This window comes from Schistocerca gregaria, chromosome 1 (assembly GCF_023897955.1).
Source record: "Schistocerca gregaria isolate iqSchGreg1 chromosome 1, iqSchGreg1.2, whole genome shotgun sequence".
Taxonomy (NCBI): domain Eukaryota; kingdom Metazoa; phylum Arthropoda; class Insecta; order Orthoptera; family Acrididae; genus Schistocerca; species Schistocerca gregaria.
Window position 1 is genome coordinate 258137390 of NC_064920.1, and position 26964 is coordinate 258164353.

Genomic DNA, 26964 nt, shown 5'->3' on the forward strand with positions numbered 1-26964 from the left:
GTGTTACACCTGTCATTGGTGTAGTACCCACAGATTTGTAGAAGTGAATACATTATACTGTTTTTTTAAATTGAGACTGAGGCTATTAGGAGAAAACCAGTCAATGATACTTTCTAAGAACCTTGTTTACCGTTTCCTCTGTTGCTGTAAGTATGCTTGGATTGATTACAGTATTTGTGCTGTCTGCAAAAATTAGTGATTCAGCTTGTTGTATAATAGATGGAGGATCATTTACATTTATGAGGAACAATAACAGACCTAAGATTAAGCCTTGTGGAACCCCATAAGTGATTTCTCACCAATTAAAATTATGTATACAGACTACATTGGTTGAACTACTAGAGAAACTATTTTGAAAGCCGAACTGCTATTAGCAGAGGATATTATTGTTGCTTAGGTGAGTTACTATTCTAGAATACATCACCTACTCATCAATTTTGGAAAATGTCAGCAGTGAAACAGGTCAGTAGTTACTGACATCATTTTTATATAGAGGTTTAGCCTCTCCATGCCCACACTGGTATGATGGCTATTTCAAAAGGTCTACTGCCATCTCTGCATAAAGGTTAGTTTTCACTAATGTGAGGTGTTGCACATTGTGGGTACTGTGATGTTTGCGTACGTCTGGTTAATGTTAACCATTTACACGTGCTCATCTGGTGATAGTTTGGGTTGAAAGTCGAATGAAGGGTAGCAGTTTGAAGGGCAGAGGAAAAAAAGTGCCAAGGCAAGAGCCAAGGGAAAGAGACCTCTGCGATAGTTAGGTCGGGTAGTAAGAGCAGTAGCGGATGTCTTGCTGCCTGGAAGAGGTCATGCAAGGGTAGGCTTTCTTATTAGTGGGTATCGTGCATATCGATACCTTTGACATTGTACAGTGCTTTTACTCAGCAGCTGTCGCTGGGTGCCGGTGTTGATCTCTCGGTCAGTGTCAGCATACCAGTAACAGTTACATTCATCATCATTTTGTGTCCGATAGGTCATATATCAGATGCACAGTATAGGGTGATGTTGGCAATTTGTTTGTGTGGTAGTGGCCGAGCTAGTCGGTTTCCCTGCTGTAGTTTGTTGGTCAGCTTTAAAGGCAGCTGGCACATTCAGTCAATGTTGCTGATATGCAGGGGCTTGCCGATGTTAGTCACTTGTTGGTGAACGTTAGCTTGCCATAGGTGGTTATGCCCTACCTAGCAGTGTCTTTGGCCGCTTATCCTTCTACCTAGGGTTGTGATCACAGTTTCCCAGAGTAAGGGTGAAAGGATTGTTAGTGTCTCAAGTTCCTGTATAGTCTTGTGACGCGTTTTTTGAATACTTCCTTGAGGGTTTCAAGGCGGTATTCATTGCGAGCGTTGCTAATGATGTGTAGCACTTTGTTCTGTATGATCTGCAGGTGGTATGCACATGGGAGATGCATATCCCCAGTCGGGAGCTGCCTACGTCATTAGAGGTCTAAACAGTGTCACGTATGTGGACCTCGACACACTTCTATACAGTGTACTTTCCCTATTGGGGATTGGGTAGAGTTGTTTGAGCCTTGTGTGTGCTCTGTTGGCAACGTATTCAATGAGGTCCCTCCATGTAAGTGTCCGGTCCAGCCAGACACGGAGTTATCTGACTTTCTCTTGGAAATGTATTGGGCATTTATGTAATTTTATATCTGCACAGTAGTTTTGGTCTGCTTGTGAACAGAACTGTTTCACAATTGCCTACGATTACTTTAATATGCCATCATTCCAACTAAGGCTTGGCAATTCTGAATGCCGTCTGTATTCGTTAATTAATGTTTGACGGTTTCCAGTCTTGCACAAGGATGGCTGTGTCATCCATGTAGATGGCTAATGTCATGTTTTGTGTTGCTGGGAAGTTGTTAATGTACAGGTTGAACAAGACGGGCTTCCATGGGGTACTCCAGCTTGGATACCGTGTTGTGTCGATTGTTTACCCTACACATCGGTGGTGAAACATCTGTTCATGAGATATGAGTGTATGAGACATAGTAGTCCATCCAGGAAACCAGCTTCGCTTAGTTTGCATATAAGGCCGTTGTGCCTAAGATGGTCGAAAGCTTTTACAATGTCCAGGAACATTATTGACATTTCTCTAATCACTTTTCTTATGTTGGGGTTTAACAATAGCTTGGAGTTAGTGATGCTTTACATGTTTCAGATAACACAGGGCATACATTTGTATAGTTGAATTTTTATGAGAGTTGCTTTTTCAACATACTAGTGTGATTTTTCTCTTGAACTATTTTTCCCTACACTTTGTCTTATATTTAAGACAGGTTATTAAATATATTTGCCGGCTGTGACCCACCATTTATAGCCTTTCCATTCAGGCCGATTGTGATTTTACCCTGTTTGATGGCTGGTTGTCCTGCCTCTTGTTTCACTAAATTCCATATAACTTTTTCTGTTGTCAGAAAGAACAATTTCTGACATTACGTGGATGTTCCTTGATTTTTAATAACATTTTTTATTAATTTTGAGTAGTTTTTGGTAGTGTACAACTACCGCAGGATCTCTACTAGTTTTTGCTGACAGACATATTTCCCTTTTCCCTTTCACAAGTTGCTTTAGTGTCTTTCGTGATCCTTGGGTTTATACATCGCTGTTTAATGTCCTTTCTGATAACCTGATACAGAAAGCTGTTTTCAAATGATTATATGAATTTATCCTGGACTGGATTAACTTTGATGTTAGCGTTTGGTTCATTATAAATTTCATCCCAGGTCATCTCTTGTAAACTATCATTAGAAACATTTGTTGTGGAGTATCAGTAGTTAAAAGCACTGTTTTACGTATCCTAACTAACTTTGCATCATGATCAGGGAGCATATGTTACTGGGTAAACAGTTTCTTGTTTTGAGCTTCAACAAAGAAAACATTATCAGTTAGTCTCACGGAATTTTTTTTGCCACCAATGTTGGAAAGTTAATTATTGAGCTCAAATTGTAGGATTCAAATAAGGTTTCTAGATCATTTTTCCTATCAGAATCCTTTCTAAACTCTACACTGATGCCACCACAGACTATTGACTGCTTGCTGCTTTTTGACAGATAGCGTAGTAAGGCATCCACATTCCTCATAAACACTTCAAAATTTCCATATATGTTCTGATTAAAAATGAAAAGTGAACTGTTTTTCATTATTAGTTCATAAGCACACACTTCTGTTTGCTGATCACTACAAAATGTACTTGTCTCGATGTTTGTGAATTGTCTAACCCTGTAGTTAGGTGGTGCTTAGATAGCTGCAGGATGTTCATCTTCTCAGAGCTCTCTTAATTTTCCAGACAAGAAGCTCTTCTACCTTATTATTCAGTGCTCTTAATATTTTGATGAAGTAATCTAACCTGCTGTATATATCCCAATATCCCAATTGTAGTAACAGGCACTGTACTCGTTTGATATTTCATTTCAGTCAGCAACAGCCTGCTCAACAGGTTGTTCACCTTCCTCACAGCAGTATTAATCCAGGGCTGGCTAAGGTACTGTAGGATCTTCACAAATCTCATTTTTGCGTGTATAGTTGCTACCTCTGTATGCTCTTCCTAATTTGTCCTGTACCATCTGCCTACACCCCTCCCATAGTTACTACCTAGCAGCAAGACTCTCTTCGTCCTACTCTCTTTTGCTACTGTGCTACACTTACTTTATTTGCTAGAAGTCTGCTGTACCATATTGTAACCTGTAGCTGAAAATGTACCATATTGTAACCTGTACCTGAATGAGGCTCTTCCCATCCTACTTCGGGTAACAAATCACATTTATTCAGTACTGTAAGCTCCAATGCAGATGAATAAGTTGAAGAACTGTTTACCTTTAACCCATTACTTGTTACCTTTACCCAGTTTACATGATCTTCCCCCCCCCCCCCCCCCCCCCCCCCCCTTTCAACCTGTCTAGTTCAAAGTTGATATATTCAGATTGAAGGGCACAAATCTTTATCTCCAGTTCAGCGATTTCTTGTGTTTTTTGCAGAGCTGTTCAGGAGCCTCTTTGAGTTCTCCAGTCAGTTCCCTAAATAGTCAGTCACCCAAATGAAACTCCAACCCACAGTCTACACTTACCATTCCTTCTCTGACTATCCTACAGCAACATCCACACTCGTCACTCTTTGCAACACAGATTAATGCTTAAAAATTGAATTAAATCACTTAACACACATTACACAAAATGAAGTTTTGTTATGTGTGAGCCACAAAATTAGGCCTGTAAATTAGTCTTTCAGTAGTACGACACATGATAAAAAAAGTTAATTATTTCCACTTACAACACGAACTTTACACTCAAAAACTGCAGATATGTTAATTCACTTATTGACAGTTGAATGTAACTTTTAATGAAATTTTAATGTATGCAAACTGTATGTAAACAAACTACTGATTCAAAGGTTTCTAAATCAAACCGCTTAAGATAAACACTATTTTCCAGAAATGTAAACTTAATGATGAATAGATACACTCTATTGAAACTGCTGGAGAGAAAAAAATAACAATTAAATGGTATTCTCTAAGTTTACTGTGCTAAAAGGTGAACAACAATATGACTACAAATCCGACTTTATGAACTTTTCGCATTTTCTGGAGTAATACATAAGGAAAAGTAAATCATTAATTTTAAGCTTAAAAACACACTCCTAATACATGCATTTAATGAGTAATGTGTACTGAACTGACTGTTATTAAATCTACATAACTTATCTTTACAAAAGTGCAAAAACTTGTGTCTCGCCTGGTGCAGGGCTGCCAGTCACCCAAAGATGGAGTGTGACAGTACTTTTCCCTCAGTATCACACTGCCTAAAATATGTTATTTTCTATTACTTAGAGGTTTGTAAATGTCTGTAAATTCATTCCTGATGCTCTCGGTTTGCTTTGCTGTATACTGTATCCAACGCCATGCTCTTCACTTCATAAGATATTTCAAAGTTTGTCAATTTTGTTCAAGTTTTTGTTCCTTCAGTTCATGGTAACACAAGCATGGAATGTGTCCCTCCCAAAATGAATGATAATTGAATTTTTTTCAGTTAATAACACTATTACTATGTGAAATGTTAATTTCAGTTTATTATTTACAAGCAGCAAGTGAGGAAGTTAGCAGCTATGGTTAAATTTTAGAGACCATTCCTGACATTTTCTTGGAATGTTTTGTTAAAAGCTGTGGAAAGTACAAACCACAAAACACCATCTGGCTACTTGTGTTTTGTCCTTTTATAACTGAATGTCATTTTTGTATTAGTAGTCATATAGTTCTATGCAAGTGCTGCAATTCAGTACATGTTCACTGGGTAATTTTCAGACACACTATATTACTCACTTGTAATTTTCTAAATGTTTGTATCATTGTGACACTATATAAGCTGTCTCTCAAATTGTTGCATATGAATATTCATGGGAGCAATTGAAGCTTGAATGTGTTTTTATTGCTGAATTGTGTTATTATGTAACCTTGCTTTTTCTGTCATATTTGTTTTCAGTAGTAAAATGCCTTAATATTATTTTTTCATTGTTTTTGCAATAATTGTATGTTACACAGTATCATTTGATCATTAAATGTAAAAGTTCCAAACACGTTTAGCAACTTCTTAATACAGTGTGTGAAGTGAAGTTGTGTCTCCATTATCCGAAACTTTATGGTTCATAATGTAATGTTATGTTCATGCTTTTCTTAATTGCAGGTGTAAAAACTACAAAAGAATTTGTTTCAAAACTTGTATCTGAAAAAGGTGTGGCTTATGTAACAAGGATTTGTGATGCTGGCCATATACTTGAATTTTGTGAAGACTTCGAAAACCTCCAAAGAAGTCAGCAGTGGCTAACTGTTCTAACAGCAAGGCTTGATTGCTATATATGGTTTATCAAGGAAGAATTGCTGCAGCTTAGTGTGTTGCTATTACAGAATGGAAGGTTTGCCTTATTCATTTTAGTGCATTCCAGTTGTAGGCACTGTAAATGTTATTTGAGCAGCCTTTGATGTTATTTGCTTCACAGGTTGAAATGAAACTACTCTGTGGTCTCTGAGCACCAGGTATTCAATCACTGTGTTGAAACACTGTTAATAGTATTTTTAAAAAAAATGGTAATTGAATGCAACCTGTTTTCCAGTATTTGTTTATCAAGCGGGAGGTATATTCCCAAAGTACTCTCCAATTCACTTTCAGAAAAGCTGTAGATGGTAGCACAATTCCCTGAAATGTGTTAGTCTCTGCAGTAGTACTCTTCTAATTACATTGCAGCAGCATCTCGGCCATAGCAGTTTACTCACATTTTATGTTAATGACCTCAAAGATAGGGAGAAAGTGATAATTGATGTAAGGAATGTAGTGGCATAAGTGATGCATGACTGCAAAGGAGAGCCACCCAAATACTCATTTCATTGTTATCAGAATACTCGATGTTCTAACTCATCTCAAAGGTGTTTGATAGGCTCAGATCAGAACTCTGGACAAGCCAATTCACTTTTGGAATGTTACTGTCCAGGAACCATTGCCTCACAGATGCTGCTTTATGAAAGGGTGCATTGCTGTGCTGATATAAAGTCATTGTCTTTGAACTGCTCCTCTACTGTATGCAGTACACAATGATGTAATATGTGCTCATATTCTTCTACCTTTGGAGCTTTCTAAGCATAATAATGGGACTATTCCCAAAATACAAAAAAACACCACCTCCACTGTACATCACTATTGGCACCACACATCAAGGCGAGTAACATTCTCCAGGAATTCACCAAACTCTAGGTCTTCCATCATATTGCCACAAGGTGTAGTGTGATTCATCACTCCAAATCACATGTTTTCAGTGATCCACTGTCCAGTGGCATCACTCTTTATGCCCTTCAATCGTTGAAATTTGGAAGTCATGCGTGTTTCGTTCAGCTGATTTCATGTGACTTTTTACAACCACCCTCCACAATGCTCAGTAGTCTCTGCTGGTCCATACACGAGAGCTGCCAAGTCTTGGTTTAGCTGTAATTGTTCCCTCACATTTTGACACCAGTCATCAATAGGAAATGGGTAACATCCAGTAACTAGAACACATGTGAAGTCATTAAGCTCTCTTGGTCAACCCATTGTGCTGTTACCGCCTCCTTTTGTTCTGGCGGGCCCACCTCTCATGACATAAAGTGTTCATTTCTGCATTATGTAGTGGAGTCTGAATAGTCTTGATCAGATCATGTATAATCTGATTGGTAAGTAAATGTTGAAAATCTCTATTTTCATTGTGTATTTCACTACCTGAATCATTACACTGCCATTCCCTATCATCTTGGTATTGTTGCTAAGTAGGTATATATTCCATAGTGTGTATTTGTTCTTCTGTTCCTGGGGTTGTGTTACCTACAAGTGTGACGCTAAGCGCTCTCATCCATATTTAGAACGTCATTTCTTCCCTGTGCCTTATCAGTGGACCTCGTTGTATTTTAGTAAATACTGTATAAGTTTTTAGATATCCATGTCATCTTTATTCTTTTATTCTCTATCTTTATTCTTTTATTCTCTACCTGTTTTTGTTGTATTTTAATTGTTCTCTCTTATGTAACAACTTTCCCCATTAAAATCAAGTCAGACATCTCAGCACCCCTTTCTACTTTAATCTGATCTCTGTCGACTGTTCATCTAATGTATACATAGAATTTTTCTAATAATAATAATAATAATAATTAATAATAATAATAATAATAATAATAATAATAATAATAATAATAATAATACAGAATACCCCAGAAGACATGACAATGTATCAAAACTAATACATCAATAGCTCGCCTTACAACATAAACTTATAAAACAACACGTTCCCACATACAACTATGCACCACAAAATGTACTGGAGAATGATGAATACAAATTATACTGGAGCAGAACGATTATAACAGATAAAACAACACCACATAACAAACCTGACATCATACTCGCCAATAAAAAGAAGAAATTAACACAACTAATCGAAATATCCATACCCAATACAACAAATATACAAAAGAAATTGAAAAATACATACAACTGACTGAGGAAGTCAAGGATATGTGGCATCAGGATAAAGTTGAAATTATACCAATTATACTATCAACTACAGGAGTCATACCACACAATATCCACCAGTACATCAATGCAATACAGCTACATCCAAACATATATACAACTACAGAAATCCGTAATTATTGATACATGTTCAATTACCCGAAAGTTCCTAAATGCAATATAACATATACCGTACAGTTAAAAGGAAGTCACGCTTGATCAAGGTTCGCATCACTTTCCATTTTTAACCAGACATAATGTCTGAGAAAGGAAAGATAATAATAATAATAATAATAATAATAATAGTAATAATCATACAGTGCAGGCTTTCACGGCCGGAATAGTCTTCAGTTAAAACTTCCGGGCTGAGAGGCCGTGGTCGATGTATAAAATTTCCACCTGACGTTTCGTCTCCAGCTGCGGGAGACATCTTCCGAGGTCGTAGCCGGACGACCTCGGAAGATTTCTCCCGCAGCTGGAGACGAAAAATCAGGTGGAAATTTTATACATCGACCACGGCCTCTCAGCCCGGAAGTTTTAACTGAAGAATAGTAATAATAATCATAAGCAGGCTTGAAGTGATAGTTATAAAACTTTGAAAGTTATTACACAACTCGAGTCTTGCACTTGGTGCTAATAATTTGCAATAGTGTGGGCAATTTGTAGTAAAATTTGCTGATATATGCACGTAATAGAGAAATATGTATCATACTCCACTATGAAATGATACCTACAAATACCAGAAAAAGAACTTCTCTTCGCCTTTCGTACAATAATGTGTATTGAGGCTTCACAGCCACTTTTTTTATTAATTTTAAAGTTTTGTACATTCCTGGAGCAGCAACTGTAGGATGAAATTTTCGTGAAGAAATAATAAGCAGCACTTCTTAGCACATCTTACAAGAAATAGAATTTTTTAACATTTTGCTCACAAAAATCAAGCCACTTCTCTATTATGTATAGAAAATTTCTGTTTTTGAGTTATATCTCTTCCGTAGAAATATTGGAACACATGAGGCAATACTGACCTTACGACTCACCTTAGAAGAAGATTAAGGAAAGGCAAATCTACATTCCCAGCATTTGTGGACATAGAGAAAGCTTTTGACAATGTTGACTGGAATACTCTCTTTCAAATTCTAAAGGTGGCAGGGGTAAAGTACAGGGAGTGATAGGCTACATACAACTTGTACAGAAAGCAGGTGGCAGTTATAAGAGTTGAGGGACATGAAAGAGAAGCAGTGGTTGGGAAGGGAGTGAGGCAGGGTTGTAGCCTCTCCCTGATGTTATTCAATCTGTATATTGAGCAAGCACTAAAGGAAACAGAAGAAAAATTCGGAGTAGGAATTAAAATCCATGGAGAAGAAATAAAAACTTTGAGGTTCGCCAATGACATGGTAATTCTGTCAGAGACAGCAAAGGACTTGGAAGAGCAGTTGAACGGAATGGACAGTGTCTTGAAAGAAGGATATAATTTGAACATCAACAAAAGCAAAACGAGGATAATGGAATGTGGTCAAATTAAGTCAGGTGATGCTGAGGGAATTAGATTAGGAAATGAGACACAAAAAATAGTAAAGGAGTTTTGCTATTTGGGGAGCAAAATAACTGATGATGGTTGAAGTAGAGAGGATATAAAATGTAGACTGGCAATGGCAAGAAAAGCGTTTCTGAAGAAGAGAAATTTGTTAACCTCGAGTATAGTTTTAAGTGTCAGGAAGTCATTTCTCAAAGTATTTGTATGGAGTGTAGCCATGTATGGAAGTGAAACACGGACGATAAATAGTTTGGACAAGAAGAGAATAGAAGCTTTCGAAATGTGATGCTACAGAAGAATGCTGAAGATTAGATGGATAGATTACATAACTAATGAGGAGGTATTGAATAGAATTGGGGAGAAGAGGAGTTTGTGGCACAACTTGACTAGAAGAAGGGATCGGTTGGTATGACATGTTCTGAGGCATCAAGGGATCACAAATTTAGTATTGGAGGGCAGTGTGGAGGGTAAAAATCGTAGAGGGAGTCCAAGAGATGAATACACTAAGGAGATTCAAAAGGATGTAGGCTGCAGTAGGTACTGGGAGATGAAGAAGCTTGCACAGGATAGAGTAGCACGGAGAGCTGCATCAAATCAGTCTCTGGACCGAAGACCTGAACAACAACAACTAGTTGCATCTGATCATTTGACTGTTGGATATGTCATTTTCCTTGTCTGTTAATGATGAAAATAGCCTGTTTCTTCCTTGTTTATGGTAATGCATTTCTTTAGGTTTTGGTGTTCACAGTGCCTCAGATATGTTTTTTTTTATATATGATATGTATTTTTTAGTTGTAAATGTAGTTAATGTCTCCTCCCCCTTCTCCATCCCCTCCCAATTCTCCCTCTACCCTCCCTCTGTGATCTTATTGTATTGTATAGTACTGTACACTAATAGTTTATGTAATTTGGTTTTACTACAGTAAGATTTTCTTGATGGTAGCTCATTACTTATTGCCATTTTATTATTTGTACGTATGTACACGGCTAAATATGATATGATTTTTATTGCCGTAGTTTTAATTTCATCATACATGTAGTATAATGTTCTTTCACTAAAGTGCACCATCCTAGCGAAGAGTGCATGAGCTGTACATTGGTGAATTATTACTCAATGACGACCACCATTTTGGGTCCGCTTTTAGCATTATGGAGGTGAAATTTTATATTTTACTTACGCCTTTCGGGTAACAACATGTAATGCAGTAACTGCTACAACATGTAACCCAGTAAGTTTGAATAACTGTCACCTCCGTTGTTAACCTGTTTGGGTGATGATCTTATAAACATTGAAACCATGCTCAAGAGATTTAAGTAAGCCTTCCATTTTATAACTTATTGGCTGCTTATTATTTCTTCACAAAGTTTTGTTATTAATACTGGTAATTTTTAATCTGCTGAGTGAACTGACTTAGTAGATACTCAGATTTGACTGAAAATATAATTCCCATTCTCCACTTTTGAAACTCTGATACATCACAACTTATGATCAAATACTTTCTCATCCTGTGATAAGTAATTGTGATTATGATGGAATAGTGCATATCTCTTAAGCTTTTCTAACCATAACCTGTACCAAAATCTTTAAATTTATGTTAACTTTGGTAAAGGGAACTCATGGATCCTTGGTGAGAAAGTTCTTTTCTCTTTTCATTGATACAATATATTCTTGCACTTGTTGTGAAATATGGTAAACATTATGCTATAGCTGAATATAGGCTTTTAGAAGTTAGTAGGAAAAGGGATGTTACTAAGTTATTGTGTTAGGGGTATGATGATTCAATTGAAAGGATAAATTCCTGTCCAGCCTAATGACTTTCTATTGAAGATGTTATCAATTTAAATAAATGCCAGCAGAAATTTGGATATCAACATTATCAAAAATAGAGATTATTCTTTTAGACATTTCAAGTAACTTAATTTTACATCCTTATTTGTTTTCAGGATTTTTCAAGCAGCAATTTATTTTGTTAAGAAATTAGGCCTTAAAGGGGCAGATGACAATCTGTGTGCCACCGGAACTCCGACAGAAGTTGAAAATTACAGAAGATATAAGTTTGTAGCAACTGAACGACTGTTATATTTTATATTTATAGTTTGTAAGGCAAGCCAGCAACTTCAACCAGTCTTCCCCAGTGATTTCCTCAGTAGTAATGAGCTATGGGAATTTATATCATGTTGTCTAATCAAGCCCACAGAAATGGGTTTTGGAGCAGATTTTGCTGAAACTCATCAGACTCTTTTGACAACAATGGAACAGTTGATGAAAATTCTGAAAGCCAATTTACCTCCAGAAGCTCTGAACTGCTTGCTTGAAAATTTATCCAAACTTCTAAGAAAGTACAGTGATTTATTATTTGGATCACTTGAAATGTCTTTCAAGTTGGACACTGTCCATGCCAGTCAGAGAGATGCCGTACAAGCAATGAGTACTCTTATCAAAAGTGAATTATTTGAGCAGGTCATTGAGGTGAGTGTAATCAGAGGTTTACAAACACATGCTAATGATTTATGATAAGTTTCTTTAAATAAATATGTATGTTAATATATCTTTATCGTGTGAGTCTCAGTGAGAATGTGACTGTAACTGAGTTATATATTTCATTTGCTTTCCTGAGTAAAAGTCACATTGAAAATTTAGTGCATAATGTGAATTCCAAAATTTTCATAAACCTACTTTCACATCTTTCTCTAATCAAGCCACTTTTGAAGGTTCTGTGTGTGGTGTTGTGAAGATTTTCTGGAAATGCTTGTAGCAAGAGAGAGCCACTTTTGGCTCCTCAAAATTTCACCTTTGGATGGTTTTATTTTTCTTTTGGTAGGAAAAGGGGGAAAATTATATGAGATCAGTTTTGGATTGTTGTGTGAATACTGAAATATTAAGATTGTAAAATGATCCATAAATGTTTATTTTGCTACCTCTGTGAGCAGGCACATGTCAGTGTGTCAGTAAAAAATGGTTCCTGTGCAGACTTAAGTCATCTTGTCTACTGTAATAATGCTAAGGAAAGCATATTGCCGTATGTAAATATCTGGCTTCTGTCATAACCACTTCATAGTTGTTTTTTCCATGAAAGTTTGTACTGGCAATTGAATGAAGTGACATAGTGTTTAAGACTTGATTCACATTTGGGAAATGCAGGGTTCAAATCTCCCTTTCCCCATACAGATTCTGTGAAGTTTTTTTGCGGTTTCCCAAAATCACATTAGGAGAGTGTCAGGGAAGTTCTTTTTATCTTCCTTGTCCAATCCAGCATGTGCTTTATTTTTCGGCACACACTACTCTGAACATTTTGATTAATTGATATTCGTCAGGAAAGATCTAAGTTACAGCTTCCTCCTTATGTCTCGCATCCAAGATACTTGACAACACACAGATGCCTCTTTGGTTGACCCAAATGATGACTGGGCACAATTTGGCAAAACTGGGGTGCCTGAGTTGCGACATTCCTCCGTACCCAGAGCTCTACATCTACAGCTACACTCTACAAACCTCTGTGAGGCACATGGCAGAGGATGGATCCCATTGTACGAGTTATTAGGGTTTCTGTGTATGGAGTGTGGGCAGAACGATTGTTTGAATGCCTTTGTGCATGATGTAATCAGCCTAATCTTTTCCTCACGATCGCTAAGTGAGTGGTACTTAGGGGTTGTAGTATATTCCTGGTGTCATCATTCATAGCTGCTCCTTGAAACTTTGTTAATAGACTGTCTCAGAACAGATTATGTCTATCTTCAAGAGTTTTCCAGTTCAGTTCCTTCAGTATCTCCGTGACACTCACCCATGGATCATGAGAACCTGTGACCATTTGTGTCACCTTTCTCTGTGTACTTTCAGTATCCCCCATCAAGCCTATACGGTACAGGTCCCACACTTGAGCAGTATTCTAGAACTGCTCACATGTGTGACTTGTTAGCAATCTCCTTTGTAGACAGATTGCACTTCCACAGTATTCTACCAATAAGTTGAACCCTACCACCTGCTTTACCGATGACTGAGCTTATGTGATAATTCCATTTCATATCCCTTCAAAGTGTTACACCCAGGTATTTGTATGAGTTGGCTGATTCCAAGAGTGGCTCATTGATATTATAGTCATAAGATACTATGTGTTTATGTTTCGTGAAGTGCACAATTTTACATTTGTGAACATTTAAAGCAAGTTCCATTCTTTGCACTACTTTGAAATCTTATCTGACTGAATATTTCTACAGGCCCCCCCCCCCCCCCCTCCCCCGTCTCCAGATAGTATTTCATTATAGATAATTGTATCATTTGCAGAAAGTCTGAGGTTACTATTAATATTGCCTGCAAGGTCATAAATGTACAACATGAACAGCAAGGGACCCAACACACTTCCCTGGGACACACCTGGTGTTACTTCTACACTTGATGATGACTCTTCATGCAAGATAATGTGCCGTGCCCTCCCTACCAAAAAGTCCTCAGTCCAGTCACAAATTTCAGTTGATACCCCATATGATCATACTTTTGACAATAACTATAGGTATGCTACTAATTTGAATGCTATTTGGAACTTAAGAAATACTCTATCTTCCTGACTACCTTTGTCCAACGCTTTCAGTATATCATGTGAGAAAAGTGCATGTTGCGTTTCACATAATCGATGGTGTTGGAATCCATGATGGCTGGTATTGAGGAGGTCATTCTGTTTAAGAAACCTCTTTATGTTTGAGCTCAGAATGTGTTGTAAGATCCAACAACAGATCGATGTCAAGGATACTCGATGGTAGTTTCATGGATAACTTCTACTACCCTTTTTGTAGACGGGTGTGACCTGTGTTTTTTCACAACAACTGGACACAGGTTTGTGTTTGAGGGATCTACAGTAGATTATAGTTAGGAGAGGGGCTCACTCAGCCACAAATTCAGTGTAGAAACTGACAGGGATTCTGTTGGGCTCTGGAGCTTTGTTCAGTTTTAGCGATTTCAACTGTTTCTCAACACCACTAATGCTAATACTTACTTCATTCATCTTCTCAGTAGTACGAGGATTACATTGGGTTAATTCTCCTGGGCTTTTCTTTGTGGAGGAACATTTGAAATCAGCATTTTAGTTTTAGTTTTAGCTTTTCTACCCTCATTTTAAGTTTCTTGGACACTAATTTTGGTGCCATTAACAGCCTTTACACACAATCAGAACTTCGTTGGATTTTGTGGAATGTCATTTGACAATATTCTGCTACAGTAATCACTCAAAGCGTTACTCACTGTTCTCTTGACAGCCAGTCACGTTTCATTCAGCATGTCTCTATCTGTAGCCCTATGCTTTGTTTTACACCTATTATGCAGTAATCTCTCTGTCTTCAGAAGTTTCTGTACGGTGATTTTATAAGATGGAGGTTACCTCCCACTATGAACTATGTTACTGGGTGCATATCTTTCCAGTGCATGGTCAGCTATTCTTTTAAACTTGAGCTATAGTTCATTTACATACTCCTGCTCTGTGCTGAAAGTTTAAAGTTCCTTATTGAGATATGACACTACAGATTTTTTTTAAATCTAATTTACTGAAAATATATCTTTCTTCTTGTTTAAGTTGTCTGTTGTACTTTGGTAATCATTGTTGCCATAACCATGTATTGGTCACTGATACCAGTTTCAGTAAGGGAATCTTCAAAGAGTTCAGTTCTGTTTGTTGCCGTTAGATCCCTTATATTTCCATTATGAGTGAGGTTCTTGACTATCTGTTCTATCATTCCCACCACTAACAAAACTATAATTTCCCAATTAATTGTTGGATGAGTAAGGTCTCCATCAATTATTACAGTATGCTTGGAGAACTTAAGTACAAGTGAACTGATATTTTCTCTAAAGTTTTTGGTTAAATCAGGAAATGAGTCAGGTGGGCGATAGAAGAATTCAATTATTTTATGCCCACCCCTTATACTGAGTCTTGCCCAAACAATCTCACATGCAGCTTCAGTTTCAATCTCAGTGGATTTGAGTTTCTCGTCTACTGTGACAGGTTCATCACCTTCATTTCCTATTTGCCTATCCTTTCGATATACACTTCAATTTTCCCCGAAACTCACACTAGACATTATTCGAATAAATGTCTGTGTGATAATTTTTTGAATACATGATTAATTCAAAAATTTATACATACAAATAAATTATTTGCATATAAAAGGATTATTTGTCTCTGCAAAGGCAAATAATTAATTGTTATTTATCATTTTTTATTCTTCACTCAACTAACAAATAACATAGATTACAAAAACATTTTTCTTTTGCAGTTTTGGCTATCTGTTTCATAAATATTGAATTATTCGTTATGGCAGTATGATTTGGCGGCTTCGTGAATAAGTGCCATACTACAAATCAAAATATGTGGAGTTTCCTGGAAGGGATATAAGTGATGAGCAACAGAAAAAAATCCTACGACCTACTGGAGATCAGTCATTTGTAAATGTGAAAAATACCACTTTACACCATGTTCTGAGCCCTTGTTAAATGCTGGTCTTCTTGTAACAACCTGGAAAGTCAGTTTAAAGGTCTTAGGAAAACTACCTTCAGTAGCATCATGTCTGTAGGAGAGTTGGTGACAGAAGATCCCTGAGAACTGGCAGCATTGTTGCCAGCTATTAAATGTGAAGTGCAAATGGCCAGGTGAAAATAATAGTTATTTATAGAGCGGTAACAGCGCTGTGGCATTTCAATAGGGACATAAACAAAACAGTGTTACATTATTGGTTGAGGCAGATTCACAAAGCAGTCATGCAACTGTCAGGGGGCATCTTTCAGTCATCGTACTGTGGGAAAGCCACCATGCTGTTCATACCAACCTTTAGGCTGTGCAGAGCTTTGTTTGTTTTACAGAGTAATAAAAATAACCTAATTGAATGGCCTTAGCATTTACACTGCTGACCTTCCCCTGCCAACATGCAGAAACACTGTATGTAACTAGGCAAATGTAAGAATATAGCCAACAGAGTAATTTGCGGTACCTTCCTCAGTTGTATCAAGGTCACTGAAGGTGACAGATGTGGCTCCACTTGATAGAACTACACAATTTTGTTGTGTTCTTAGTGCTTCAAAATGACTTAGCAAAGTAAGGATTTGTTATCTGGTAATAGTCAACATCGACAGACTTTAAATCGGATGTCTCCTAAAACAGCTACATCAAGCACCTAGATTCACAATTGTCACTGACCCTTTTTGACAGTAGGATTTTTAGACTTCAGACTGAAAGTTTGACTAGGAAACGTATTGGGGCTAATTGTTTGAGTTGCTCATCTAAGGTTGTTCATAATAAGAGGCGGACTAATTCAACATCAAAATTTTACAGCCATTTAAAACAAAAACACAGGGAACAATTTGTTGAAGAATATCATATTTATGCTAAACAAATGAAATAAGGACAAAGAAAACTGAAAACCGCCACTTAAATATGTTTCACAAGATATATTTCACAGTGATCTCGTTAAGTTTTTCATGCACTCCATGATGCTGCTGGATGCTGTTGAAGGCTTACTTTTTATTGAAATGCTAAACAATTTAAACATTTCAGATTATGTTACAGTTTTAATTAGCTTAAGGATGCTAACCAGAAAAATAAACAATTTCCATCAGTGACATGTTATAATTTTACTTGTGATACAAGACCTAGAATATTATTTAATCGGACTGATTAAAAAAAAATCTACTCACCAAGCAGTGGCAGAACACACACATAAAAGGTTGTTGTGATAGGCACACTTTCGGAGCCAGTGGCTCCTCCTTCAGGCAGAAGGCTTGGAGGGGAAGGAAGAAGGGTGAAGGAAAAGGACTGGAGAGGTCTAAGAAAAGGGATATATTTTGGGAATGTCACCCAGAACCACTGGTTAGGGGAGACTTAACATACTGAATGAGAAGGAAAGCCTGATTGTTGGGGACTGCATTGGATGAGATTTGAAAACCTGAGAGTTTAAAGGTGGAAGGCAGGGTAATATGCAAGACAGAGATTACTACTAAAACATCTTGCACGAGTTAATAAGAGTGAGGAGCTAAGTGCATTGCACGTAACAGAGGTGGGAGGGGGTGGTGGAAAAATAGATGGGAAAGACAATGAAAGATGTAGAAAACTAAAACGAAGTGAAGCAAAAATTAGTTACAATGAAGAAAAGCTGAGACGGAAGAAATTAACATAAATTAAGGCCAGTTGGGTGGTGAGAACCAAGGACATGTTGTAGTGCTGGTTACCATCTGCAGAGTTCTGAGAAACTAGTGGCTGGCGGAGTAATCCAGATGGTGCTTGTGGTGAAACAGGTGCCGACTTCATGAATTTCATATTGCAGAGCATACTCTGCAACAGGATATTGTGAGTTGCCAGTATATACCCTCTGCCTATGCCCGTTCATCCTAATTGATAATTTGGTGGTAGTCACGCCCATGTAGAAGGCTGATCAGTGTTTACATAATAGCTGGTATATGCCGTGTCGTTTCGCAGGTGGCTCTCACTTTGATACTATATGTTTTGCCAGTTATAGGGCTATTATATGTGGTGGTAGGAGGTTGCATTGGGCAAGTCTTGCAGCAGGGATGGTCACAGGGACAGAAGCCATAGGGTAGGGAGATGGGTGCAGAAGGAGCTTAAGGTCTGACAAGAATATTGCAGAGATTTGGAGGGCGACAGAGAACTATTCTAGGTGTAGTAGGCAAAATTTCAGAACAAATGGATCTCGTTTCAGGGCTTGATTTTAGGAAGTCATGGCCCTGTCGAAGTAGCTGATTAACACATTACAGACCAGGATAATACAGAGTCACCAATGGTGTGCTCTGAAGCTGTTTTGTGGAGGGATCAGCAGTACCAGGATTGGATGTGATGGCCTGGAAAATCTGCTTTTTGACTAGGCTGTTGTGGTAATTACATGCAGTGAAGCCTGAGGTGAGAATGGTGGTGTGTTACTGTAAAGAGCCTGCATCTGAACAAATATGTCTGCCTCAGAAACCAAGGCTGTATGGAAGGGAACGTTTGACATGGAAAGGATGGCAACTGTCAAAATGTAAGTACTGTTGTTTGTTTGTTGGTAGGTTTAATGTTGACGGAGGTGTGTAGCTGGCCTTCGGTGAGGATGAGGTTAACATCAAGGAAAGTGACATGGGTTTTCGGAATAGGACCATGTGAAATTTAATTGGGAGAAGGTATTCAGAGATTCCATGAATTTTAGCAGCTCAGCCACAACATGAGTCCATTTGTTAAAGATGTTATCAATGTATCAAACACAAATCCCAGGGGCTGAAGACTTATGGTTCCCAAGAAAGCATTCTCGAAGTGACCCATGTGAAGGTTAGCATAGGAAGGAGTAATCCTGGTTCCCATTGCCTTACCTCTGATCTGTTTGTATGTCTGCCCTTCAAAGGCGAAGTAGCTGTCAGTAAGTATAAAGTTGACTAAGGTGAGTAGGAAGGATGTTATAGGTTTGTAATCAGGTGGGTGCTGACTGAGAAAATGTTCAGCAGCAGAGAGACCATGTACGAGGGGAATGTGGTGCCATCAGTGGTGACAAGCAAGGTGTTTGATGGAAATTTCAGACTATCTAGGAAATGGTTGGTATCTTTGATGTAGGAGGGGAGTTTTTGTACCATAGGTTGGAGGTGTTGATGAACTAATGCAGATATATGTTTGATCAGTGCTTTGAAGCCAGCAACTATAGGATGGCCAGGATGATAGGGTTTGTGGATCTTAAGAAGAAGGTAAAAGGTGGGGATGCATGGTTTGGGTGCCGTGAGAAGTTGTATGGATTGAGGTGGTGTTTCTTGTGAGGGGCCTGAGGTTTTAACGAGGGACTGCAGGTCAATTTGAATCACAGTAATGGGATCTTGATGGAAGATGCTGTATGTAGAGGTGTCAGATAGCTGGTGTAGACCTTCACTAAAATACTCCTTTCGGTCAAGTACTCAGCTTTTAGGGAATGTAGAGTTCTGCAGAGGACAGATTAAGGTCATGTTATAGGGATCTGAGGAAGGGTTGTGAGGCAGTGCTGGATGTGAGGAATTCTTGGAAGGCTTGTAAGGGATGATTTTGAGGTAGTGGTGGTGAATCAAGTTGGGATCATTGTCTGAACTGTTCAAGGCTGGGTTCAATGGTTTTCTGTTGGAAAGGTTTTGGGGTTTGGTTGCAAAGTGATATTTCCAATGGATATTACGTGTGAAGGAAAGGAGGTCCTTCACCAAAACACCATGATCAAATGCAGGTTTAGGGCTGAGAGTGAAGCCCTCAGATAATACAGATAATTAAGGAGGGGAGAGTGCTTTAGGTGAGAGCTCAAGGACACTACTGTTATGACTGGTTCTTGGGATTGTGGATTATTTGTGATCTGGGAGGCAGTGGTGAAGGCTGTGGGATGTTAAGAAGATTGGCCAAGCTCAGTTTGTAGGAGTGGAGTGGTGGTTGATGTTGTGGCTGTTTAGGAAGCTGCAGAGGGACAGGAAGGGAAATACCACTGTTCAGGTATTTTAGGAGAAGTTGGGATAGGTTTTTGAGGTGAAGTCTCTCATTGCCAAGTGATTTGCAGATAGTAAAATCAGACTGTGAGAACAAAGTCTTTTGCAGTAGCAATGATATGTAAAACATTCTCAGTTTTCTTGACGTGTCAATTCAGGATAAAATCTCAAGCTTTCAACGATAGCCTCCATCTTCATCCTCAGGAGCAACAGACAGTCTTCATTGCTGCTGTGGGGACCTTATATAGCCTGTGGACGGCTTCTGATTGGTTGGCGATTACGTACTGTTGTCACAGATGGTGTCAGTGACTGTTGCTGGTGGCGCCACTGCTTCTGTGGGAATGTTAACACTGCAAGGAATGTCTCTGCTGCTTCTCTGCAGTGAGTGTTCTTTTTCATGCATCACTCAGATAATTTCTGTTACCACTGTTAAAGTTCTTCTCGCTCATTCTTATTTTAACAGCCTCCTGAATAACAGAATCCCAGTACGTGGAGGTATTGGACAAAATTTTTGTTTCGTCAAATAGTATTTTATGTTTGTTAGTGAGGCTGTGTTGTGCAGTTGCCCATTTCACTAGTTCCATTTTTTTAATATACCATTGGTATTCTGCACAGTGGTCAGAAATGGTACGAATGGTCTGATCTATATAATTGCTTCCACACTCTAAGGGGAAATTATAAATTCCAGCAATCCTGAGGCCAAGACTGTATGTAACAGGGCGCATCATCTCCTTAATTTTCTTAGAATGACGAAAAATTGGTCTTATACTCCGTCTACCCAGGACTCTTCCTATTTTATTTGATATAGCTCCACAAAAAGACAATCCACAAATGGTGGTTCATCCTGTGAGTCTGCATAATTTTCACATTTCCTTTTCTTGTAGAATGCTGTCTTTATATCTGGTGCATCATAACCATTCTTTTGGAACAAGTACTTCAGATGGTTAATTTCAGACTTCAAGTGGTCCTCGTCAGACACAGGTTGTGCTCTACATACCAACGTGTTCAAAACAGCTCTTTTCTGAACAGGATGATGGAAACACCGTGCATTAAGATATAAATCAGAATAAATCAGCCGAGATGCCTGTCCACCTTTCATTGTACTAAAACATGTAAGAATGGCAACCTTCCTTCTTTCTCCATCTTGACATTGAACCAGATGTCTGCTGTTCATCTGTTCCATGAATTATTCAAGTTCTTCTGCACTGTGTGGCCAGACCATAAATGTATTGTCAACATAATGATAAAATAAGGATGGATGGAGGGGTGCTGAATTTAATGCACATTCTTCAAAATTCTCCATAAAAATGTTTGCCAATGAAGGAGACAACGGAGACCCCATCGCCATACCATCCATCATTTCATAATACTTCCATACAAGAAGCAGGTGGTCGTCATCACATGCCGGAACAGCTTTATAGTTTCAGGAGGAAAAAAACCCGCCAGAATTTTCAAAATGTCTTCCACAGGAACTTTTGTGAACAGCGATACCACATCCAGGCTGACTAAAATGTCATTTGGACCAACTCTAATGTATATGAGTTTCTCAGTGAACACCTGGGAGTTTTTGATGTGATGTTCACAACAGCCAACTATAGGTGTCATCAACTTTGTTAGGTATTTGGCCAACTTGTAGGTAGGAGAAACAATTGCACTGACAATAAGTCTTAAAGGAACATTATCCTGGTGGATCTTTGGTAGTCTGTACAACCTGGAAGGTCTAGGAGCTCTGACTCTGAGATTTTACGTAACATCATGTGGTAGACCGGAGTTCTTCAGTAGCTTCATAGTTTTCCTGCTGTACATCAAAGCTGGGTCTCATTTAAGACATTTGTTCATACTGTCCTCCAATAGTGATATCATTTTGCTATGATATTCGATGGTATCAAGAACGACGGTGGTATTTCCTTTGTCAGCAGGTAATACAACAAGATCTTCATCTCACCAAAGTAAAAGGAGCCCCTCTCTCTCCTTTCTGCTGATATTAGATTTTGGAGGCTTAGCTGAGGGCAAAAATCAACTGGTAATAAGTCTCACTTTGTCGGCGGTGTCCTGTGCAAGATGTCACTCCGCCTGTTCTACTCCACTGATAAGATCCACAATGGGTATAGTATGTGGTATAAGAGGGCAAAGGAAAGCCACTGTCATTCTTAATGCCACCAAATATCATAGCAAAATGCCATTATTATTGGAGGACAGTACGTACAAATGTCTTAAACCCTGTGAGAGTAGAAGTAATTATATAGGTCCGACCATCTGTACCATTTCCGATCGCTGTGCAGAACACCACAGGCATATTAAAAATTGGGAACTAGTGAAATAGGCAGTTGTGGAGCACGGCCACACTAACATACATAAAATACTACTTGATGAAACAAAAATTTTGTCCAATGCCTCCACATACTGGGATTCTGATATTAAGGAGGCTGTTGAAATAAGAATGAGAGAGAAGAACTTTAACGGTGGTAGCAGAAATTATCTGAGTGGCGCACGAAAATGAGCACTCGATGCAGAGAAGTAGCAGCGACATTCCTTGCAGTGTTAACGTTCCCATGGAAGCAGTGGTGCCACCAGCGCAGTCATTGACAATGTTTGCGATAGCAGTACATAATTGCCGACCAATCACAAGCTGATCAATCAAAAGCCGTCTATGGCCTGTGTAAGGCCAACACAGCAGTAGTGAAGACAGTCAGTTGTTCCTGACAATGTTGCCATTCATCATATAAACTAGAAATTTTGTCCAAGTCATCCCATATCTTCCTGTAGTCACTCAGCGTACCATACACCACAGCATCATCAGCAAACAATCACAGATTGCTGCCCACCCTGTCCAACAAATTATTTATGTGTATTGAGAACAACAGCAGTCCTATCATACATCCCTATAACACTCACGACAATACACTTGCTTCTGATGAACACTTGCTGTCGAGGACAACATACTGGGTTCTATTAGGTAAGAAGTCTTCGAGCCATTCACATATTTGTGAACTTATTCCGTATGCTTGTATCTTCGTTAAGTCTGCAATGGGGTACCGTGTGAAACACCTTCCGAAAACCTAGAAATGGTATCTGCCTGTTGGCCTTCACCCGTAGTTTGCAGTATATCATATAAGAAATGGGCAAGTTGCTGATTCATGGATATGAGCTTCTCAATCACAAGAAAGTTCATTATATTCGAACTTGAGAATATGTTCAAGGATTCTGCAGCAAACTAAAATTAGGGATATTGGTCTGTAATTTTGTGGGTCCATTCTTCTGCCCTTCTTATACACTAGAGTCACTTGTGCTTTTTTCCAGTCACGTGGAACTTTGCACTGACCGAGAGATTCATGAAGGCTAGATAAGGGGCTAATGCTGTTGAGCACTCTTTGTAAAACTGAATTGAGATTCCATCCGAACATTGTGATTTATATGCTTTCAAATCTTTCCGCTGTTTCTCTACATCAGGGATGCTTATTACTATGTCACCCATACCAGAGCCTGTCCAATGTTCAAATGGCGGTACGTTCGTGATTCTCAAACATTCTGCAACTGAAATTACTTTGGTTAACTTTTGAGCATTTACTATCTGAGGTTCTGCAAAGCATTAAGAAGAAGAAATAAAAGTGTTTATTTTGAATTGTTCTTGATTAATAACTAGGAGATTTAAATTTATCATCTTGGAATTGACACGCACAGTGTCAACAGTTTTCATTAATGTTACTTTGTCAGTGATACCAATTAAGACTTTTATCCATTGTGGATGTGGAACACTGCGACTGTGGTGTGAAAAGGTTTTCAGAAATTACTGCAACCAGTCGCCTTTTATGTAGATGTATTTTATTTAACCATGACCGGTTTCGAGCTGCCTAGCAACTCATCATCAGATACCAATTATTATTTACACCTTCTATCAAATATTTACAAAATATGTAACTAATATAAAATGATGTTTTTATCCTTCTTCATTCAGCATACTGTTTGCTCTCTTAAGATGATCTCATACATCAAAAGTAACTTATCAGTCTTAATTTGTAAATGTTTAATTTATGTTTATTAAAACAATATTAATTTTGCCATAAAGTTGACACTTGTTGAATAGCATTTTTAAATTCATTAATACCAATGTCATTGTTCCCTCCCTTCAGTAAAAAGGCTAGTATTGTATCATCTGCAAATAAGAAAAATAATATTTGTATGATGGAACTGACAGTAATCAATTCTCTTTGTACATATAATATGCTGCTGTGAACCTTCTGTCTTGCAAAAACTTTACCTTTAGCTCGAGGTGTCATGATGCACACTATTGAAACACAAAACTCAGTTACAAAGCATTCCTTCTAGTAATAACTTTTGATTTACTTGTTTTAATACGTTCATGTTGTAAACTAGTTCAACTGAGGGAATACGTGGTAACTGTTGTTAAATGTATTAATTAATAACTATCTGTTGTCATAACATGTAAGCTTTCACAGCCGGTATCTTCATTAATTGAAACTTATGGGCTGAATTGCCGTGGTCCATATATAAAACTACTTCCCCTTCCTGACGTTTCGTTGCCTACTGAGGGCAACATCTTCAGAGGTGAGTCGGTGACTGGCTGCTAGGCACTGTAGAACCCGCCTATATAGAGCGCTTACATGGCGCCACCACTCATCATGTGCTTTCAACATTAAAACTATCTCTGGCTAGTGCCATCTCTCTCGATTACAGGTATAAGGTGCAATACATATGTAGAATTGTGGACAGTTGGGAATGTGAGTCTCACGGGAAGCGTGCAAGGGGTAAGTCCTTGCAGTCGCGCTATTCATCTGTGTCCTCGGTGGGTCAGATGGATAGTGTGTCTGCCATGTAAGCAGGAGGTCCCGGGTTCGAGTCCCGGTCGGGGCACTCATTTTCAGCTGTCCACATCTAGGTATATCAGCAACACCCGTAGGCAGCTGAGGTTTTCAGTTAGTCATCAATTATTCCATGGGCAAGCAGCACAGTCATCAACAGTAACTGTTCTATCGAGAACAAGCTACTGTCTTCAAATATACAGATAATCAATCGTAACTTTGTTGTTTAGTTTTAATCCTTCTTCTTTATTATTAAAATTATTTTCCTGCTTGTAGATCTCTATAGCTTCTCTATACATGTGGGTATAATAATGTGAGGTCCTTGCTATCATGTTTGTCTCACTAAATTTTGTTTCGTGATCACCGTCTTTGAAAACGTGATCCGCTACAGCTGATTTGTCAATTTATTCCAATCTACAGTCTCTTTCGTGTTCTGCTAGACGGGTATTAACACTCCTTTTAGTTGTTCCAATATAAACCATGCCACAGCTACATGGAATTTTATACACACCTGGGTTGGCTAATGGGTGTTGTGCGTCTTTCACCAATCTTAAACTTTCACTAAATTTCTTGGTAGGTCGAAAGATTGTCTCCACTCGAAACTTGGTCAAAACGTTTCCAATACGGTCTGTGATGTTATGAATAAATGGAAGAAAAACTTTTCCAGCCGACGGTTGTTGTTGTCGTGTATTTTCGGACACTTTTCTTCTATGGTGGAGTGCTCGATCTGTCTCGTTGTCAGTGTACCCATTTTTCTTGAAGGCCATTCGAAAATGGCTTAATTCATTTTGCAATTAAATTGGCTCACGGATATTATTAGCCCTGTCCACTTAAGTTTTTATGACTCCTCTCTTCTGCCTAGGATGACGATTTAAACCCTTATGTAGGTAACGATCGGTGTGTGTGTGTGTGTGTGTGTGTGTGTGTGTGTGTGTGTGTGTGTGTGAATAGATTAGCAATAGCTGGGCTCAGAGGGCTATCCATGGCTGCCCCATCAATTTGTTCATAAAACTCGTTGTTATATAGAAAATAAGTCGAGGATAGACAAACAAAGCTATTATATCAGTAGGAAACATACCAGCTATGTAAGAAAGAGCTTCGTCAACAGGGACCATGGTGAAGAGGGATACTACATCGAAACTGACAAGGATGTCACTTGGACTAACTGTGATCTCCCTCAATTTTTCGATAAAATGCACGGAATTTTTAATATGAGTGTCAGTTTTACCTATATACAATTGCAACAAAGAAGCAAGATATCTAGTCAGCTCTTGAGTAGGAGCCCCATGGCATTTACTATCAGTGTCAATGGGACACGGGGCTTGTGTATCTTAGGTAACCCATACAGTCTAGAAGGGTAAGCTTCTGTTTTGCAAAGGTATTTTTTATCTTCTGTAGGAATGGAAGAGCTTTTTATTAATCGCTGGGTACCACTTAACACTTTTGTTGTAGGGTTCTTTTTCACTTTTTTATAGGTGGTAGGATCCAAGAGGTCACTGACCTCCTTATGATAATCCTCACTCTTTAGCACAACAGTAGCATTACCCTTATCAGCAGTGAGTACAATAATATTCCTGTCCGCATTAATATCCCGCTGGCTATATGTAATATCCTGGCTGTTTCCATCCTGAATTCATCGGCAGAATGCGGTGATAACAGACAAATCTCTGCTTCTATATTGGCAACAATATCTTCCATGGGACTCTGTGATGGAGTGATAGCAAAATTTCCTCCTTTCGAGAGAACAGAGGCTTCCTCCTTGGATTGTTCATTCCCGGACAAGTTTATAACTGTATGGGAATTGTCTGTAATCAATGTTTCCTGTTTTTGAAAATGCTCAAACTACTTCTTCTGTCTATTAGAAGACACTTGTGCCCTATGTTCCATAGATCTAAATGTTAATCTATCCACCTTATTCCAATCACCCAACCGCATAGTATTGCTAATACATAAATGAAGATTTAATAGTTGACGACTATTTACCGCAAGTCCTCGACCGGTTTGGTGGATCCACTCCCACAGCATCACCAATTCCATGCGTAAATAAATTTGGTTCGCTTGCGCTGAATGGAACATTCTTCTTGCCTTCAAAAACTTCGTAACTGTCCCAGTGTCACGACAACATAGCAACTTCGTT

The 26964-nt window shown here is 38.5% G+C and overlaps 1 protein-coding gene across 1 annotated transcript in view; it reads left to right on the forward strand.

Annotated features, from left to right (window-relative positions):
• Positions 1–26964, forward strand: part of LOC126341345 (DNA-dependent protein kinase catalytic subunit-like) — a 526946-nt gene that overhangs the window by 205860 nt on the left and 294122 nt on the right. Inside the window, exons 21-22 of the mRNA XM_050001770.1 lie at positions 5675–5903; positions 11502–12027. Of these exons, the coding sequence (XP_049857727.1) occupies positions 5675–5903; positions 11502–12027 (755 nt within the window). The remainder of the gene's footprint in view (positions 1–5674; positions 5904–11501; positions 12028–26964) is intronic.